Genomic DNA, 19,382 nt, shown 5'->3' with positions numbered 1-19,382 from the left:
AGTTAATGGGATATTCTTATGGAACGGCTCTGTTGAGGCGTTTCAATCTGGAGAAGAAACAGAACTTCTGTTTATAGGCCTATAACAAATTAAACAGCTTTACATTTCGGGTCAGGGAATACTCCTCGTCTTTATTGTTTTCCAAGAAATAAAACACGAGTCATTCGTTTTTTAAGCCGTCAAATATTTGAATGTACAGTATTTCTAGGAGAATGTTGTGATTTACACTGTCAAACGCACCCCTGTTGCAGGCTGGACTGTGGATGAGCGGCGAAACTCGACCGTTCTGCGGCGCCACCATCGCTGACGCTAACAATCTCGTCACGGCAGCCCACTGTGTCTTCTACACCAACGGAGATATGTGAGTGAATAAATCCCAAACACTCCTCCCATATATCACTACTTATCTTATAGATTTGTCCACAAACCTGTAGCTTACGCATTATAGCAGTGAGAAGGTGGAGGAGGAGGAGGAGATTAGTGTTTAACGTCCCGTCGACAACGAGGTCATTAGAGACGGAGCGCAAGCTCGGGTGAGGGAAGGATGGGGAAGGAAATCGGCCGTGCCCTTTCAAGGGAACCATCCCGGCATTTGCCTGAAGTGATTTAGGGAAATCACGGAAAACCTAAATCAGGATGGTCGGAGACGGGATTGAACCGTCATCCTCCCGAATGCGAGTCCAGTGTGCTAACCACTACCCCACCTCGCTCGGTTTACGCGTTATGTTCCATGTTAACACAAATATTACAATTACGTAAATAGCCTTGCAGAATTTCTATCTGTAAAAGATGGAATTCAAAATATTTTGAAGCACTCAATGACGTTTCACTTGACATTGCTACGGTTGTGAGGTACACAGCTTGGCGTACGTGTATGGGTCAGAGTTTCATCTTGCTCCATTCGGGAGAATGCCAAGGAAGGAAAACTAGGGCTAAAATCAAGTAAGGTATTATTAGTGGTGTGAATGCAAGCTCTCCATTTGTGTACAACAGTATATCATTCCTTGCAGCATTCATTAACTAGGATAACTATTAATTTCTGATATCACTTATGATGAATGCTGGAATAGTTTTTCAAGAAAACCATAGCCAGTTCCTTCTGCCAGTCGTGATTAATCTGTTTTGTGCATAATTACGTTTATGACTTTCTTTTTAAGGTGTCTTTTCACAGGCAGTAGTCTGAGGTGATGCATAATCTAACGCTGATGAAATAATCTGGCGTAACGTCAGTTTGATAAACATAGTTACACTAATGTGGTACACAATAACCCTGATCATTTATGCTGTATGATATATTTACGAATTGGGAAGTCAGCTGCATGTCAAACTACAGTTTAACTTACCAGCTGTGGAGCTAAGACATGTGTAACACAGACTTCAGGTTCGAGTCAACCAAACTGCAGAATCGCAACAACCGGATATCATCTCCTCATCTACATAGTAAGATCCACATTTGTACCAATACAAAAAAACTAAGTACCAAAAAAGTCTTCCAAAACAATTTATAGCCCAGAACATTTCAATACATTTGGCCTTGACGTCTCCTAACGACACCTACAACAATCAGCAATATCAATGCTTGACAGGCCATTTAAAATGTCGAAAGAACCGGTTCAAACACTCAATTTCATTAGGCAGAGAATGGGAAAAGCTACAAAGTAATTAAATTAGTACTATCTACATGTCAGAACATTAACTCTAAAACAAACACACAGCAATGATTTGACTAATTAAGTAAACTTGGTAATGTAGTATGCCACAAGAAAGTTCCAACGGAATAAAATAAATTGCAATTGAAAAATTTATAGAATTTTGGCACTGTGTTAAACCCTCTTGCTATAAATTCACGCAAAATGGTGAAGATTCATCTTTGAATCAACCGTTTGTATGACTCCATCCCATTTTTCCAAATGGGAGGCCGCTTAAGTTGACTGTTTGCCTACTGGGCTTCATACTTCATGTGTTCTCCTTGTTATCTCTTTGCTACATGGCATTGAACCGCAGTCTTCACGCTGCGTACTTGCAGGGAAAGTTCTTCAAAATCAGGCACATACGGTTCTATGAAATGCCAGTTCTTTGTTTGTCAGAAGATACAAACATGGAGGCAGAAACCTCATTTAGAACTGTGCGTGACACAGCTGTAGGAATCGTAAAGTACTTTAGTTTCTGAGTAAAAGTAGCTAGGTATAGACCGCTACGGTCGCAGGTTCGAATCCTGCCTCGGGCATGGATGTGTGTGATGTCCTTAGGTTAGTTAGGTTTAAATAGATCTAAGTTCTAGGGGACTGATGACCTCAGATTTTAAGTCCCATAGTGCTCAGAGCCATTAGGTATAATTGCAAATATGTTCCAAGGCTTCACTGCTTTAGAAAGGACCCGGAAAAAGGAGAAAACAACCATATTTTAGATAAAATTGTCAAAGTCTGAGAACTGGCACATAATTTCCTCATATTCCTTATTTTGCATTGTCAACATCGTACTAAGCGATCTGGTCCACGACGTTACATACGTCTTCTTTTTTTGGTATTCTGTACCTCTGTCGGTAAAAACAGACCACTTTTAGGATAATTTTGTTGTCTGTCTCGCTGTCCGATTGTTAAATATCCTTTTCCTCAGTAACAGATTGGCGTATCAAGTCGAAATTTATGTCACATGCTAAACTCAAAGGTCCTTTGGCGGTGTAATGAATGTAAGCGTGTAAGCGAATCAGATCAAAAGATACGGCCACTTATGTTTCATATTTTGACACTCGCAAACTCATTCATCAACATCAATAGGGTACGTCCCGTTGATCTAGAATCATGAAATTCGGCGAAAAGCAAGATTTAACAGTACAACTAAAGGAAAAAATGCGAAAACTGTTAATTTTGTTGCTATACCAATGTAAAAAAAGTCATTTGTTATCCAACAGTTTGTCTATCCGTCTGTTGAAACTCGTTTTTATTAGGAATGGCTATACATCTCAAGTTGAAATTTATGTCACTTACTAAGGTCTGTCGCCCGTTGGCGGTGTAATAAATGTAAGCTTCTAATAGAATGCAGTCAAAAGATGCCACCATTTATGTCGCATATTTTGATACTCGCGAACTCACTCAACAAGATCTATACGTACTTTCCGATGACAAAGAATCATTTAATTTGGCAAAAAGCAGTGTTTCACAGGACAACTAAGAGAAAAAAGCTGAAAACTTTTTTTGACATTTGTTATCCGGCTTCAAACTTAAAATTTTCTCGAAAGTCTTCGTACCCTACTACCGATATCCTGCCGGTATCAACGTCGATAACATGCACAAATCTTCGAGTTTCTCGATTCCCGGGATGTATGCACTATCTGTATATATATTTAAGTTTGTACAAAGCCCTCAGTGCACGAGTCCGATTGGCACCTGACCAATTATTCATCACGTAGTACCAGCGAAACATTGTTGATTATCTTGGGACGTGACACATCAAGCGCTACTACTACTGCTGCTAGTAATTTGTGCGGTTCTAAACAGATCTATTTCGATCAATAACATTAATAATTTGCATAATAATAATAACAATAATAGTGAGATGTCTATACAATATGTTATTTCAAAATTAGTAGCGGTAGTAGGGGGGAAATGACGGCTATGGCCTGCTGTTAGAGGGCTAACTTGAATAATTTGTAACAACTACGGAACATCTAAATCAGAATGGCTAGCCAAATTTTGTTTTGTGAGAATTCCTTCTGGCAGCAAGTAGCCGATCATGTTTTCTTCTTGACGGTTGTTTGGTTCAAATGGCTCTGAGCACTATGGGACTTAACATCTTAGGTCATCAGTCCCCTAGAACAGAACTACTTAAACCTAACTAACCTAAGAACATCACACACATCTATGCCCGAGGCAGACCGTAGCAGTCCCGCGGTTCCGGACTGAGGCGCCTAGAACCGCAAGGCCACCGCGGCCGGCTGGCTGTAGCATAAAAGTTGTGGGAGATATACGTTTTTGCCGAACTTCACCTCCCATAATGCGTGGTGGAGGATCACAATCGATTATCCACGACCATCGTGCACTTGCTTACATTTCTGTCAGCGCGGGTGCCGATATAGTTATTTTGTATGAATTATATAGCGTGGCTGCAATTAAACTTGGGCTACTTGAGCCAGTGTAGAGGAAGAAATAGTTGCCGCAGGGGTACCCAGTTTTATAAGAATGATGTTCATACTGTGCGCCGCAGAATTTGCGTTCTTGGTATTGTTAGTGTCATTAACTCATGACCTGTAGTTGGGCGCCGGTACTGATACGGTGAAGTAGAACAGAAGCATCAATCTGCATTACAGCTGGAGACAATCAAAATGGGTCTGGGCAACATGAGCAAGGCTTTACTCGTAAATCATAGCGTTGATACTCTTGGCCAGTGCCGATACGTTAAAGGAATACCGAGAGGTTCTGTTTCTTCGCCGGAGTTGAGAAACGTGAATCGGAAATTCGAATTAACTCCCACTATGTGTATTGCTCCTGGGAGAGGGCGACGGCCAGTTGCACCCCATACTGTTGAATAAGCTATTGTTTTGATTGCTGAGACTGCTGGACGCACTAAGGGATTTTCAAGCAGTGCACTATCTGTGTCATGAAAGGTGAACGTTCCATGGTCCACCGTTCGAAAAGTGCTGCGAAGAGTTGTGAAATAGTACCTCTAGTGCGGTCCCATACTTTGGTGGATGCATATAGTCATCACACTGAGCAACTTTTGTAACCTGGAACGGTAAGTTGTTACGCATTTATGAAATTTTACCCTCTCATGAGGAAATTAAGACATGTTTCTTTCAATAGTTTATTCGTTATTTCTCTTCTGTATGTCTTCACAAATGTTTCCACAAAGCTTCGCTGAGGTACGATTACTCCTCTTTCATGAGGGCACTCTCAAGCAGCGAAAATTTAACTATAACCACTCTGTACATCACATAATGCTGTAAGAAACTAGACACAAAAACCACGGGGGATAAGACAACAGTGGTGGAAATGCTTGTTCTCGACGGTTTCAACATCTAACAAGGGAACCTCCCCATCGCACCCCCCTCAGATTTAATTATAAGTTGGCACAGCGGATAGGCCTTGAAAAACTGAACACAGATCAATCGAGGAAACAGGAAGAAGTTGTGTGGCACTATGAAAAAATAAGCAAAATATACAAACTGAGTAGTCCATGTGCAAGATATGCAACATCTTGGACAGAGCGAGCTCAGGAGCGCCTTGGTCCCGTGGTTAGCGTGAGCAGCTGCGGAACGAGAGGTCCTTGGTTCAAGTTTTTCCTCGCGTTAAAAGTTTAATTTTTTTTATTTTCAGACAATTTTAGTGTGGGAGTAGACGTGATTACCATTCCTCCAGGTTGTACACCTCTTGTGCAACCGTTAGATGTGTTTGGTTTTCGGCAAGTGAAATACTTTGTGAAAAGATTCTACGATTTTGCGAAGCTGCACAGGTACACAGAGCAGTATTGTTTACGTGATCGTGTGTCAATTATCAAAGTTCAGGCACTCACATATAATCAACTTCGCTCTCCAAAATTCCAGGACATGTTCAGATTTGCTTGGACATATGCAGGATTTGACGACCTACACACGAAAAAATTTGAAAACGATAAAAACATATGTTTTGACAGAGCACAGGGAAAACTGTACGACTGTGAAATTATTGCATTCATTTGTTGCAGTTTATGTGACAAACTCTTATGTTTTCATCACTTTTTTGGGAGTCATTATCACATCCACAAGAAAACCTAAATCGGGCAAGGCAGAAGAATCTTTTTACCCATTCGACAAGTGTATAAGTTAGGTGGGTCGACAACATGTTCCTGTCATGTGACGCACATGCCGTCACCAGTGTCGTATAGAATATATCAGACGTGTTTTCCTGTGGAGGAATCGGTTGACCTATGACCTTGCGATCAAATGTTTTCAGTTCCCATTGGAGAGGCACGTCCTTTCGTCTACTAATCGCTCGGTTTTGCGGTGCGGTCGCAAAACACAGACACTAAACTTATTACAGTGAACAGAGACGTCAATGAACGAACGGACAGATCATAACTTTGCGAAAGTAAAGAAAGTAAACTTTTCAGTCGAGGAAAGACTTGAACCAAGGACCTCTCGGTCGGCAGCTGCTCACGCTAACCACGGGACCAGGGCGCTCCTGAGCTCACTCTGTCCAAGATGTTGCATATCTTGCACATGGACTACTCACTTTGTATATTTTGCTTATTTTTTTCATAGTTCCATACAACTTATTCCTGTTTTCTCGATTGATCTGTGTTCACTTTTTCAGGGCCTATCCACTGTGCCAACTTATAACTAAATCTGAGGGGGGTGCGATGGGGAGGTTCCCTTTTAAGGTATGGTTCTATGCAAATACATGGGAACGCTGAGAATACTATTACATTTTGCTTGACAAACATATTCTTTGCCTTGTACCACTTGTACCAACTAAAAATACCAAAACATATCGTTACAGATTTATTTTTTGGAGCATGAGTATTTGATTACAAGCTTTCTCCAATACTCTCGTATAGGTTCGAATCCAACTGACTTTAATGTAACTTACCAGTGAATGCGCTCCAAAAAACCGGTTTTTTGTATTTCACCTTAAATCGATATTTAGAGTTTTTTTTAACAAAATAATGGTTAAAAGAACTGAATTAGACGTCAAGAAGTTTTTGATGAATCAACGTAAAGACCTCTCGGTGTATGTCCACACCCACAATTCCGCTGCTTTCACACGTCAGAGTTGTGATTAGACTCCTATACAACTGTTAGTCAAGCTGACAGCCGTTTTAGAAGATACGCTTTGCGATGCTCTTTTGTTTGCTTTGTGAAACTTTGGTTCTCGAGTGTTGTTTCCCTCATAAACTTTTATGTACTCGTAATTGCAGTTTCTGTTATTTTGTCCTTCACGAAAGTTACCATGCCTGTAATTTGTTGCAATGTGGAGCAGTTGGCACATGTATGGTTCTAGAGTTGCTAGGAATATATGCTGGGTTTAACACGAGACCATCACTGTTGGCAATTGATGTCGTGAGAGTAGGCGAAGCTGGAAAGTGGGTCCTTGAGGCAACTAAAGACGCCAGAATAACAAGGAGGAAGAAGAAATGGAAGAGAGAAGATGAAGGACATGTAAACCAAGAAGATTATGCAACAGGAGTGTATTAGGAACAAGGGAGGTGAATCACAGATCAAATATAATATTGAAGTTTCCGAGAATTAAATTTTCTGACAAGTTTACTTTACGCACAAAAAATCTATCTGAGCTAAGTGTCTGAAATTTTTTGGCGTATTACAAGACACTATCTGGAGGAAAATAGACTGCAAACACTAACATGGCATGAACATGAAGGAAAATATATGCTCATCAGCTCTAAAAAGCTAACCTTAATTTTAATTCAAGGTTGTAAATATTTCTAGAATAAAAACAAGTGATAGTAGTCTAGTTTTTAGAAAGACATCTTGTTAATGTGTAACTGAAGATTCAAGCATCTAACTGAGATAGTTAGTGCATACATCCCAAGTATGAATCTTCAGAAATGAAACTGTAATAAAGTCAGCGTGTGAAGAATGTGATTAATTGTATATTAAAACGTTCTGAAAGAACCGCGCATATTGTTTTACAATTTTCATCCCACAAAGAGTTTACATTTCGTAGTTAGAGTCATGTGAACTTAAGGAAAATTGTATTTCTCCATGCTTTCACAAGTGAGTTACCCTAAGGTTTCAGACTATAGGAAATGTTTTCTGCAACTTAAAACTGACGGAAGATAAGATACAGATTTATACCTATAATTTCCCTGAAGAACAGAACATTATCTTTGTCATTCCACGAAACCTGTTTTCGCTTTATCGATTTCTTGCTCCATTGGTCGATAAGCTGCTTGCATGATTGATATTAGTTCGTAGAAACAGTGATAAGACAAGAATAAAATGGCTCTGAGCACTATGGGACTCAATTGCTGTGGTCATAAGTCCCCTAGAACTTAGAACTACTTAAACCTAACTAACCTAAGGACATCACACACATCCATGCCCGAGGCAGGATTCGAACCTGCGACCATAACGGTCGTGCGGTTCCAGACTGTAGCGCCTTTAACCGCTCGGCCACTTCGGCCGGTAAGACAAGAATAAAACGTTTAATACAACAGAGAAATATCAAACAGAACTTTCCTCCTCTGTCATCGACTGCAATTAAAGACAATGAGATTTCGCATGTAAAAGGAATGCTGGAGAGAACATATCTTCGTATTTGCAGATCTCAGGCAACACAGTAACTACATCAACTGCAACGATTATATATCAGAAAGATGAAAATAGCATAAATATTCGAAAGTAATATGGAAACTGCGATAATAGACTTTCCACTACGGGCAGGGTGGCTGGTTACTGGTTGTGCTAAAGATATTGCCTTACCACTTTCTTTTATTTTTGTACGTGCAGTAGCAGCAGTGAGGAAGAGGAAAATTTACGTGAAACATTCATGCAGACATCACATCCACAATACAAGCAAGGAAAGGACAAGACCCTACCATCGGTGATACTTTAATTGAGTAAAACGAAACAACCCGTCAACTTTGACCAATGACGTCATCCATTACTCATAGATAATAATGTCTTCAGTTTCAGCCATAGATAATAAAACAGTTCTGTGTTCCGGATTAGCGCTATCATTGTACATTTAAATAATTGAATGTGATTTTACAAGAGATCGCTACATATTACTCAAAATAATCTTCCTGTGCATTTATTTAAATAATTGTTTTTCTGCTATTCATTCGGTACTTAATTTCATTCTTAGTGATATTGAGGTAATTTGGAATATTAGTTTCTTATTTTAGAACAATTTTTAATATCTCATTTTCGTTTGTAGGTATGGATTTGTCTGTTCCGACGAACCTGGATGATTTGAGAGAGGCTAGACATGTTGGCCACGATTTGTTTTTTACAAATGTGTGGTCTCGTTGCCGAGTATGTTCGATGTCGTGAGTGTGGCGAACATATGCGCCTCGCAAGTGTATTTCGTCGTCGTACTCACGACTTATTCGTATGGTGCTGCAGCAAAGACCGGTTGTGGCGGTCCATTAGACGAGGGACGTGGTTCAAAAAATCTAAGCTCGCCTTGAGAGACATTATGAAAATCACGGACTGTTGGTGCCTGAGATATCCTATGTGGCTGTGTGTCCATGAATGTCGTGTGAGTAAGCGTACAGTTGTGGTTTGGTACTCTTTTTGTAGGGAAGTTTGTGGGGAATACATGAAATATAGTGGGCCGTTGGGGTACCGGGTGTTATGGACGAAATTGACGATCGAATTTTGGCAAAAGAAAGCACAACAGGGGGGAACCTCCGGTGGGATTATTGGTTTGGGAGGCTGTAGTTTCAGGTCAAGAGTGTAACGATGTAGTGTTTAAAGTAGTACCCATTCGAAAGAAGTAAGTTTTGGTCAGCATATTTGAAGATCACGTTGCAGAGGGTTCCACTGTAATTTCAGATGTTTTTTTTCATATAGGGGTTTAGGGGAAAGAGGTTATCAGCATCTCGTAGTTAATCAAAATATTGATTTCAGATCATTATCCACAGGGGCTTGCACAAATAGCATAGAGGGTTATTGGTCATCTGTGAAATCTCTTGTAGGGAAGGGGAAACGCCGGATTTCCACACTTCAAAGTCACTTTGACGAATATTCATGGAGGCGTAGTTCAAATGGTTCAAATGGCTCTAAGCACTATGGGACTTAACATCTGAGGTAATCAATCCCCTAGACTTAGAACTACTTAAACCTAACTAACCTAGGTCATCAGTCCCCTAGACTTAGAACTACTTAAACCTAACTAACCTAAGGACATCAAACACATCTATGCCCGAGTAGGATTCGAACCTGCGACCGTAGCAGCAGCGCGGTTCCGGACTGAGGCGCCTAGAACCGCTCGGCCACAACGCCCGGAGGAGGCGTAGTATTCCCCAAACATACTGTCCGTTCAAATGTTTTGTTAAACGTGTTGGGAAAATGTACCGTCCGAAATATGTCAGCTGATTTCACATTAGGATGTGGGGTTGGGGTGTGGGGGTGTGGGGTGTGAATGTGTGTGTGTGTGTGTGTGTGTGTGTGTGTGTGTGCGTGCGTGAGTGTATCTGTGTCTGTGTGTATATGTGTTCCCGTGTGGTAAATTCAGTTTTCCATTTTTTTCTTTTACTGCATTTGACAATTTTGACATTCTTCATTGTTGTATTACACCATTACGTATGTTTTCGTGTACTCCAGTACGTAATAGAAATTTCGCAGCTGTCGTTCTTCTTTTGTTTCCCAGCACTAGTATTAATACGATTTTTTCGAATCTGTACTAGCAATATTAAAGTCGAAACGCCCGACACAACTAAAATTTGTATCCCGTCTTTCAGTTCACATTTACACTGGCACTACCTGTTCGAAAAGAACGACACATGTAACACAGATGAGATTTACCTACATATGTCAAGTGGAGAGCAGGATACAAATGTTGTGTATAGCTATATAGCTGAAGAAAAGAATAGGATGCTATTAGCATCGAAGGCGGAAACAAAACTGTAACTTTCAGTCGATACTATTAGCATCGATGGCGGAAAAAAACTGTACCCCATAGTGAAGTACAGGATACAAATTGTATATGTGTCGTCTTATTGCCTCTTCGCGTAGTTCAACTGAGGTACAGGTTGCAAGCGTAACGTAGTCCATTTCCACGTTTTCATATATATAGGTCAGCGGAAGTATGGGATACACATATTATGTACGTAGCTCCTTCTGCCATAGGTAGTACTACTATCTACGTAAGAATAGACTGTTAGTGGTAGCGGAGGCGAAAGAAACAACCCATGTAAAATTTATATCCCATGCTTCAGTTGACCTATACAGTGCAACTGGACGACAGTATATTAATGCTAACGAAAACGAAGAAATCGACGTACGCTAAATTTATATCCCGTACTGCAGTTAACCAATACAGTTCGAATGGGGTTCGAGATACAACCTATATATATATATATATATATATATATATATATATATATATATATATGTGTGTGTGACGTGAGGTATTCCATGCTACCAATATTTCCATCCATTTCCCCCCCCCCCCTTCATATTCCACAGAAATAATACGATACAAACACGCGGTATCCCTAACGTGAAAACACTACTTGCCTTGATATATGTCAACTATAATTTTCGCCTCTTGTATTCCTTTGTTTCTGAACACTATTGTCGGCTCTTTCATCTGTGTAATAAATGCTCTCTGACCAATTCTGACGTCATTGGTCAACGCGGACGGGTTGTATCCTCTGCTTCACTGGACCCGTTTAATTCGAGGTTGTAAATATTTCTAGAATAAAAATAGGTGATAGTAGTCTACTTTTTAGAAAGACGTGTTTTTAGTGAGTAACTGAAGATTCAAGCATCTAACTGAAATGGTTAGTGCATACATCCCAAGTATAAATCTTCACAAATGAAACTGTAATAAAGTCATCGTGTGAAGTAATGTGATTAACGCATATTGTTTTACAATTTTCATCCCACAAAGAAATTACATTTTGTAGTTCGAGTCGTGTAAACTTTAAGAAAATTGTTTTTCTCCAGGCTTTAGCAAGTGAGTTACCCTAAGGCTTCAGACTATAGGAAATGTTTTCTGCAACTTAAAACTGACGGAAGATAAGATACAGATTTATACCTATAATTTCCCTGAAGAACAGAACATTATCTTTGTCATTCCACGAAACTTGTTTTCGCTTTATCGATTTCTTGCTGCATTGGTCGATAAGCTGCTTGCATGATTGATATTAGTTCGTAGAAACAGTGATAAGACAAGAATAAAACGTTTAATACAACAGAGAAATATCAAACAGAACTTTCCTCCTCTGTCATCGACTGCAATTAAAGACAATGAGATTTCGCATGTAAAAGCCGGCCGCAGTGGTCGTGCGGTTCTAGGCGCTCCAGTCCGGAGCCGCGCTGCTGCTATGGTCACAGGTTCGAATCCTGCCTCGGGTATGGATGTGTGTGATGTCCTTAGGTTAGTTAGGTTTAATTAGTTCTAAGTTCTAGGGGACTGATGACCACAGCAGTTGAGTCCCATAGTGCTCAGAGCCATTTGAACCATTTGAACCATTTCGCATGTAAAAGGAATGCTGGAGAGAACATATCTTCGTATTTGCAGATCTCAGGCAACACAGTAACTACATCAACTGCAACGATTATATTTCAGAAAGATGAAAATAGCATAAATATTCGAAAGTAATATGGAAACTGCGATAATAGACTTTGCACTACGGGCAGGGTGGCTGGTTACTGGTTGTCGAAAGATATTGGCTTATCACTTTCTTTTATTTTTGTACGTGCAGTGGCAGCAGTGAGAAACAGGAAAATTTACGTGAAACATTCATGCAGACATCACATCCACAATACAAGCAAGGAAAGGACAACAAGACCCTACTATCGGTGACACTTTAATTGAGTAAAACGAAATGTGTATTGCGACGAAAAAAATGAATTCCAGAAGTTTCATACATATACGCAGTATTAAATGTTACAGTGACTACTGATGCACTGTAAACAGAAATAGATAATCTGACTGATATTACTTCGGAAATATCTGTGCACTAACAGCATGAGACGATTTAATATGTCGCTCGAACTTCTTCAGCTCATTTACAAATACAGTTTTTTTAGAATTCTATCTGTCTAGAGCACGTTACAATGCACTCTCGTCTCACTGTCACATTACTGACGCGCTCGATTTCCTCAGCTGTGGCCACTCGGTAGCTTATCATAACGCAGAGCTTCTTCTCTGTGAAATTGATATTGAACAGTGTAACCTCCCCACCGAAATTTTATAAATGACAATATTATATAGAAATGCTAATGGACATTGCGCTAAGTGTAACCTCTCCACTGAAATTTTGAAAGAAATGAAATATAAAATGAATAGGAGCCAAACGTAACCTCCCTAGCAAATAAATTTAATGACAATAAAAGTGAGAATCGCAATCTGACCCAAGTATAAGTTCCTCACGAAAATAATGAAAGTCAATTCAGTGATAAAAAAATCTCAGTGGTAATGATAATTCAATTAAATCGAAATATCGGTCTTTGGCCCTGTGCAAAAAAAATCAGAATTAAATTCTTACCTCATTGTAACTGCTAGTCAAATTTCTGCTCTTATTCTTGCGCACGGCTTGGAGGAACTGCATTGCAAATAATAATATTCTTTTTTTTTGTAATTTAACTGAAACTTTTCTTTAAGGGAAGTGGAACGAAATCGTTAGTTCAATTAAATAAAATTTTTTTTTTGGTAAAATTGCTTTTGAAACCAAAATTATTATTGGGGCACTTGTTGGAAATTAATTACAACAAATAAACTTTACATTATCTGATGATTACCTTAATTAACAATATACCTCATTCAGCATCTTGACCAGTGTTGCCGACAGACTACATCACACAACCGCACTGGGCTGCTACTACTGACCGACTGTACTGCACGACTACTACTAGCGAACTGCTACTGACAGAGAACCGCTCGCAACACTCGCGCGGTCAAGCGCAGACTAACAACGATTATAGGCTCTCTGGTCAAAGATTTTAACGTGCCTCACCATCGCTGCTACGTTACATACGTGTTTCATAACCCTCCACTGGGGGGGCAAAAATTTGGCAGCGATGGTGAGTCATTTGGACTTGCCATCGCAAGAAATTTTTACAATTTACAGAATACTCAAATTTAGTACATAAATTAAAAGTTGTGCACATGCACCGAGTACAAAATATATCAGACAAAGACAGAATGTGAGTACAAAACATAGTAGTAAATCAGGAAACTGTATATACAAATTATTTGACAGAAAATAAAGTGCACATGCACTGAAAAAATTCTTTAGCATAAACAGAATGGCAAAAAAAAAATCATACACACTGAAGTATTGAACATACAGAATGAGTACAAATCATATTGAAAAATGAGAAAAGTGCACAGGCACTGAAGTTCAGTAGAAAACATTAACACCTAACATAAGTGCACATGCACTGTAGTTCAGAACATATCCTCAAAATAAAAAAAAATGTATATACAATATAAAAGACAAGAACAAATCGAAAAAATGTCTTAGGCATTTTTGCAATAAATAAACATAATGGCAAAAAATCATATCGACAAGTGACATAACTGTACTCGCACTGGAGTTCAGCAAATCGAGAAAAAAAAATGTATAGCCATGAACATAAATGACGTTAGCAAAAAAAATGATTTCACTATGTGACAAGAATTAGGATAGGAAAGGGAAGGATTGCATCATGGTTGTAGCACTTTAGATTGCACACAGCTGTTCTGAAAGTCCATATCTTTCCACAGCAGTACAACACCAAGTGACACAATTTGAAGTTCTTTTCACATCAGAATTTATCAGTGTAGCCAAGACACTGAACTGTCGTAGTAATATTTCATGTTCTCATTTTGGCAGTACATTAGGTACACCAAACAGTGGGACCATAATAACGTCTTCATCGCTCACGGTGGTGGACAGCATGTCATGTCAACACCACGCTCTTACAAGGCACACCAACGTAGAATTAGTGCAAAACCAAATATAGTGCTCCATGATCACTAGGATAGACAGGACAAATGGACATTGCAGTAATTCAGGGTAGTTAGCTCATGAGGTGAAGGACATTAAGTCACATAATATTGACAATTACAGTCTTCATTAGTAGTTTGCGGCATTCATAGCCTAGTTATTGAACATTTCTGTACCAAGTATGTAGTATTACAGAAAAATGTTCATTAATTGTTTTACATAGAATCAGTAACCTTCTTTTCCTAGTTACAAAGCATTATTAAATAGTCGCATTCTTTTCCAGTTACAAAGTATAGCATGGTTAATTAATCATCTGTCATTCCAATAGTATTAATCATTAGCCTTCTCCTAATTACAAAGCATTATTAAACAGTCGCATTCTTTTCCAGTTACAAAGCATAATTAAGAATCATTAGCCTTCTCCTAATTACGAAGCATTATTAAACAATCACATTCTTTCCCAATTATAAAGCATAGCATATTTAATTAATCATTTGTCATTCCAATAGTAATAATCATTAGCTTTTTCCTAATTACAAAGCATTATTAAACAATCACATTCATTTCCAATTATAAAGCATAGTTAATCATTTGTCATTTCAATATAGTAAGAATCATAGTCTTTTCCAGTTACAAAGCATAATTAAGAATCATTAGCCTTCTCCTAATTACAAAGCATTATGAAACAATCACATTCTTTTCCAGTTACAAAGTATCGACATTGAAAACAAGAGCTAATTAATGGCATAATTAATAACATAATTCACTGAGTGACATTAATTATTGGCACTCAGTGGCTAGCAAGTATTGAATAGAATAAAACATAGTTCATCATTCAGTATTATTCAGATCATTACGAAGTCATGATTAAAATCAGTTAATTACAGTCATAGCATTAATAATCATGGGCATTTTAAGTAGTCTCATTACAATAAACAGTGGCAGTCCTTGGCCAGTTACAAAGCATTATTTTATATATTTTTTTTGTATCATTAAGAAGACATTACTGAAGTGACATACTATTCAGAGCTAATCAGTATTACTCAGAACTTTCTCAAACTGGTATCACTACTTGGGACTGGTAATACATTTTTTTTTGTTAGCAATGCATTGCGTTGGGATCGATAATTAATTGCTGAGGCATAACACTATTTGCTTTTGACCTATTGCTGCAAATGAGGATAGGTAACATCATTCGTCATGAGTCAGCTGTAGCAAGGTTATGTAACAAGGCAGTATATGTGATCACATTTATAAATGATAAACACAAATGGGTAAAAAATAAAAATGCAAGTACTAGAACAGGTATAATAAGTAACAGGTTTAGTAAGTATCAATGAAAGCTTCTCTTGAAAAAAATACAAAATGGATTATTGACCTGAAAGAAGAAATGCACACTATGCTGAAAAGTAGTGAACCTCGAATTAACAGGTAGTGAAATGTGTATAAAAATGTGTTCCATAGCTGTCCTTTCCAAAACCTTCCGTCATCCTACTATGCAATATGACACCTGCTGTCAAAACAAACTGCAACAAATACTTAAATAACTACATAGCATAAATACATAACTTCAACATTATCCTCATCTGTAAAGAAAAAAACTTCATTATCAATCACTTCATTATCCACATTATCATAACTTCATTATTATCATCACCTGGAAGGAAAAACTTCATTATTCATAATACCATATCCTTGATCATTATTCATCAGTATTCATTATCATCTGCAAAAATATCACTTCATTACCCATTATACAACTATTCCTTATCTCTAGCATATTTCATCACTAAAACTAAGATGTGTAGTTCTGTCTGACAGCCTGCATCAATCACCTTGTATTCTGAAAGAAAAAATTAGTTAAGACTGCTATTCTACGATGAGTATAGTACATTCTTGTTAATGCTTGTTAATCCTGATCCATTTACTCTTCCTCATAAAGTTATTGCATCTTCTATCGTTTATTCCGTAGGTGAAATTCCCATTTCTGTTGAATTTATTTCTTACACGCATCATTTCTTTCTGAAATTGATGAACAAAGATTAATGTCTTGCATTTAAATCATATATCCACTAAATAATGACTGGTTTATGGTGACACAATTAACCATACAGCATAACATGACAGAAAACGTAATATGTCGAAGACATTGACAGTGTTCAAAGCCAAAATGTACAGAGAATATCACAACGCAGCAGCAAAAAATGTAAAACAGTCACGATGTTGAGATGTCATAAGGCAAAAAAAAAAAAAAAAATGCCAAAGTCGACTGGTGTGTGTTATATCTTAACTATTTCACAGTGCATATAAACAAAACTGGAATACAATCGTACATAAAAAAAAATGGAAAATGTGCACGGTCTGATGTGTAACGACAAGAAAAGCGACCTGCTAACCTTACCTTGCCGGGCACTTGCCAAGAAAAATACGATAATCATCAGTAATTAGTCAGGTGAAATAATTGCATTAGTAAATGACATCATAGTGTGTTGAATCATAAAGTGTCTTCATTCAATAAACGGTTTAATGTTTGAGATATGGTGGTTGCCTTTCGATTTTCTGGTTCTCAAAGTTTCGACGTGTACAACATTGGGGTGAGGGATGCTGCGAATCCGATATGGACCTGCGAATAGAAGTTCAAATTTACTGCACTTACCTTTTAATTTGCTGGATAAATAGTGTGTACGTACTAATATTTTCTGTCCAACGTGAAAGTCTCGGCGTCTACAAACCTGTTTTTGCTGTCTTCTCCGGCGCTCTGCGGCACGTTTGATGTTGTTCAGCGCAATGTCAATTATTTCGTGGTGTCTTAGTCGACGACATTTAGGGAAGTTTACTAATTCTTTAATTTTGTTTGGTGATTCAACGTTTTTCAATATAACAGACGGAGATAGCATAGTGGATTCATTTGGAATGGAATTAATTACATCTTGGAATGAGAGTATGTGTGTATCCCAATCAATATGTCTTTTGTGGCAGTATATACGGCACAGCTTACCAATTTCTTTCATTAACCGTTCACAAGGGTTCGAAGAAGCATGGTACTTGGATAAATAGATTGGAGAAATGTTTCTAGCTCGTAACATGCGTGTCCATATGCTACATCGAAATTGTGATCCATTGTCAGAAATTACTCTCATCACATGCCCTACATGAAATAGAAAATGTTTTACAAATGCTTTCGAAACAGTTTTAGCAGTAGCTTTGCGTAATGGAGTGAAAGTAACAAATTTTGAAGTGAGCTCAACAGCGACAAAGATGTAGCAAAAACCTCTGTTAGTTCTCGGAATTGGACCAAAAATATCTACAGCGGCCATGTGTCTTAATTTAACAGGTATAATGGGATATAATGGAGGAATATGTGAAGTGGTGTCTGATTTAGCTTTCTGGCAAATTTTACAAGACGCTAAAACTCGTCGTATACGTTTCTCCATGTTGGTAAAATAACAGTTCTGTCTCAGTATAAGAAAACATTTTCGTGCTCCGTAATGTGCGTAACTTAAATGAGTGTACCAGATTAATTTGTTAACCAGTTCGTCAGGAATGCATAATAACCAATTGTTGCTGTCAGGATGAGAGCGGCGAAACAGAATGTCATTGCGTACAATGTAATGGTTTCTAATCGTAACATTATTCTTATCTTGCCAAAGGTGTTTAATTTCTTTCCACACGTTGTCTTTATTTTGTTCTTGTGCTATGTCCTGTAATGACGATGAAATAAAGTTTTCAAATGCAACTTGCTGAATGTACATGACACTGAAATTTGTTTTGCGGAAGTTGGTTGCTACGTCTTGCTGATTGTTGCTCAGAGAACGGGATAGTGCGTCTGCTATAACATTTTGTGTGCCGGGAATGTGAACTATTGTAAAATTAAATTCCTGTAAATAAAGTTTCCATCTACTTAATCTGTCGTGAGTAAATTTAGCCGAAAGTAAAAATTGTATCGCTCTGTGGTCTGTGTAGACGGTGGTATGTCTGCCATAAAGAAAGTGCCTAAATCTCGTGAAAGCCCATACAACACATAATGTTTCCAATTCTGTAACGGAGTAATTTCGTTCAGCAGGTGACAAAATGCGGCTTGCAAATGCGATGTTTTTAATTACTATTGAACCATCTTCTTCAATTTCCTGGAAAATGTGTACGCCTAAAGCGGTGTTAGAACTGTCGGTGGCAATGGAAAAATTTCTGGTAAGATCTGGGTGCGATAAAAGTGGTGCATTCAACAGAGCATGTTTCAGGTTCATGAATTCAGAGTGTGCTGCTTATCCCAAGACCAAATAGTGTTTTTACCTGTTAATTGGCATAGTCTAGGCGTGTCTAAAGCAGAATGGTGAATAAATTTACGAAAAAAGTTAATTAAGCCCAAAAAAACTGCGTAATTGCTTCTTCGTCGTAGGAACAGTAATGTCACGTAGAGCTTGAAGTTTTTCCGGATCAGGCGCAATGCCCTCTGCTGAAATTACGTGTCCAAGAAATTTTATAGAAGTTTTGCCAAAGTGCGATTTACTAAGATTAACTGTAAGTCCTTGTGCATGAAAAGTTTGTAGCAGTTGTTCAAGAATCATATTGTGTTCAGACCAGTTAGCTTCTGCGATAAGAATGTCGTCTACATACGTCGTGATTCTGTCCTTAAGTTCTGTCGGAAGTATTGTGTTCAAATCGCGAATAAAAGCTGCAGAAGAAATAGTTAAGCCGAACGGTAATTTGCGAAATTGATAACAGTCGCCGAAACAGAGAAAAGCTGTACATTTTCTGCAATTTGGATGAAGTTGAATTTGCCA

At 38.3% G+C, this 19,382-nt stretch overlaps 1 protein-coding gene across 1 annotated transcript in view; it reads left to right on the top strand.

The window, feature by feature from the left end:
• Window positions 1–19,382, top strand: part of LOC124788542 (trypsin Tyr p 3.0101-like) — a 119,576-nt gene that overhangs the window by 8,982 nt on the left and 91,212 nt on the right. The window contains exon 2 of the mRNA XM_047255812.1: window positions 252–361. Coding sequence (XP_047111768.1) covers window positions 252–361 — 110 coding nt within the window. The remainder of the gene's footprint in view (window positions 1–251; window positions 362–19,382) is intronic.

Source organism: Schistocerca piceifrons, chromosome 3 (genome assembly GCF_021461385.2).
Source record: "Schistocerca piceifrons isolate TAMUIC-IGC-003096 chromosome 3, iqSchPice1.1, whole genome shotgun sequence".
Lineage (NCBI taxonomy): Eukaryota > Metazoa > Arthropoda > Insecta > Orthoptera > Acrididae > Schistocerca > Schistocerca piceifrons.
This window is presented reverse-complemented; position numbering and strand designations above follow the sequence as displayed.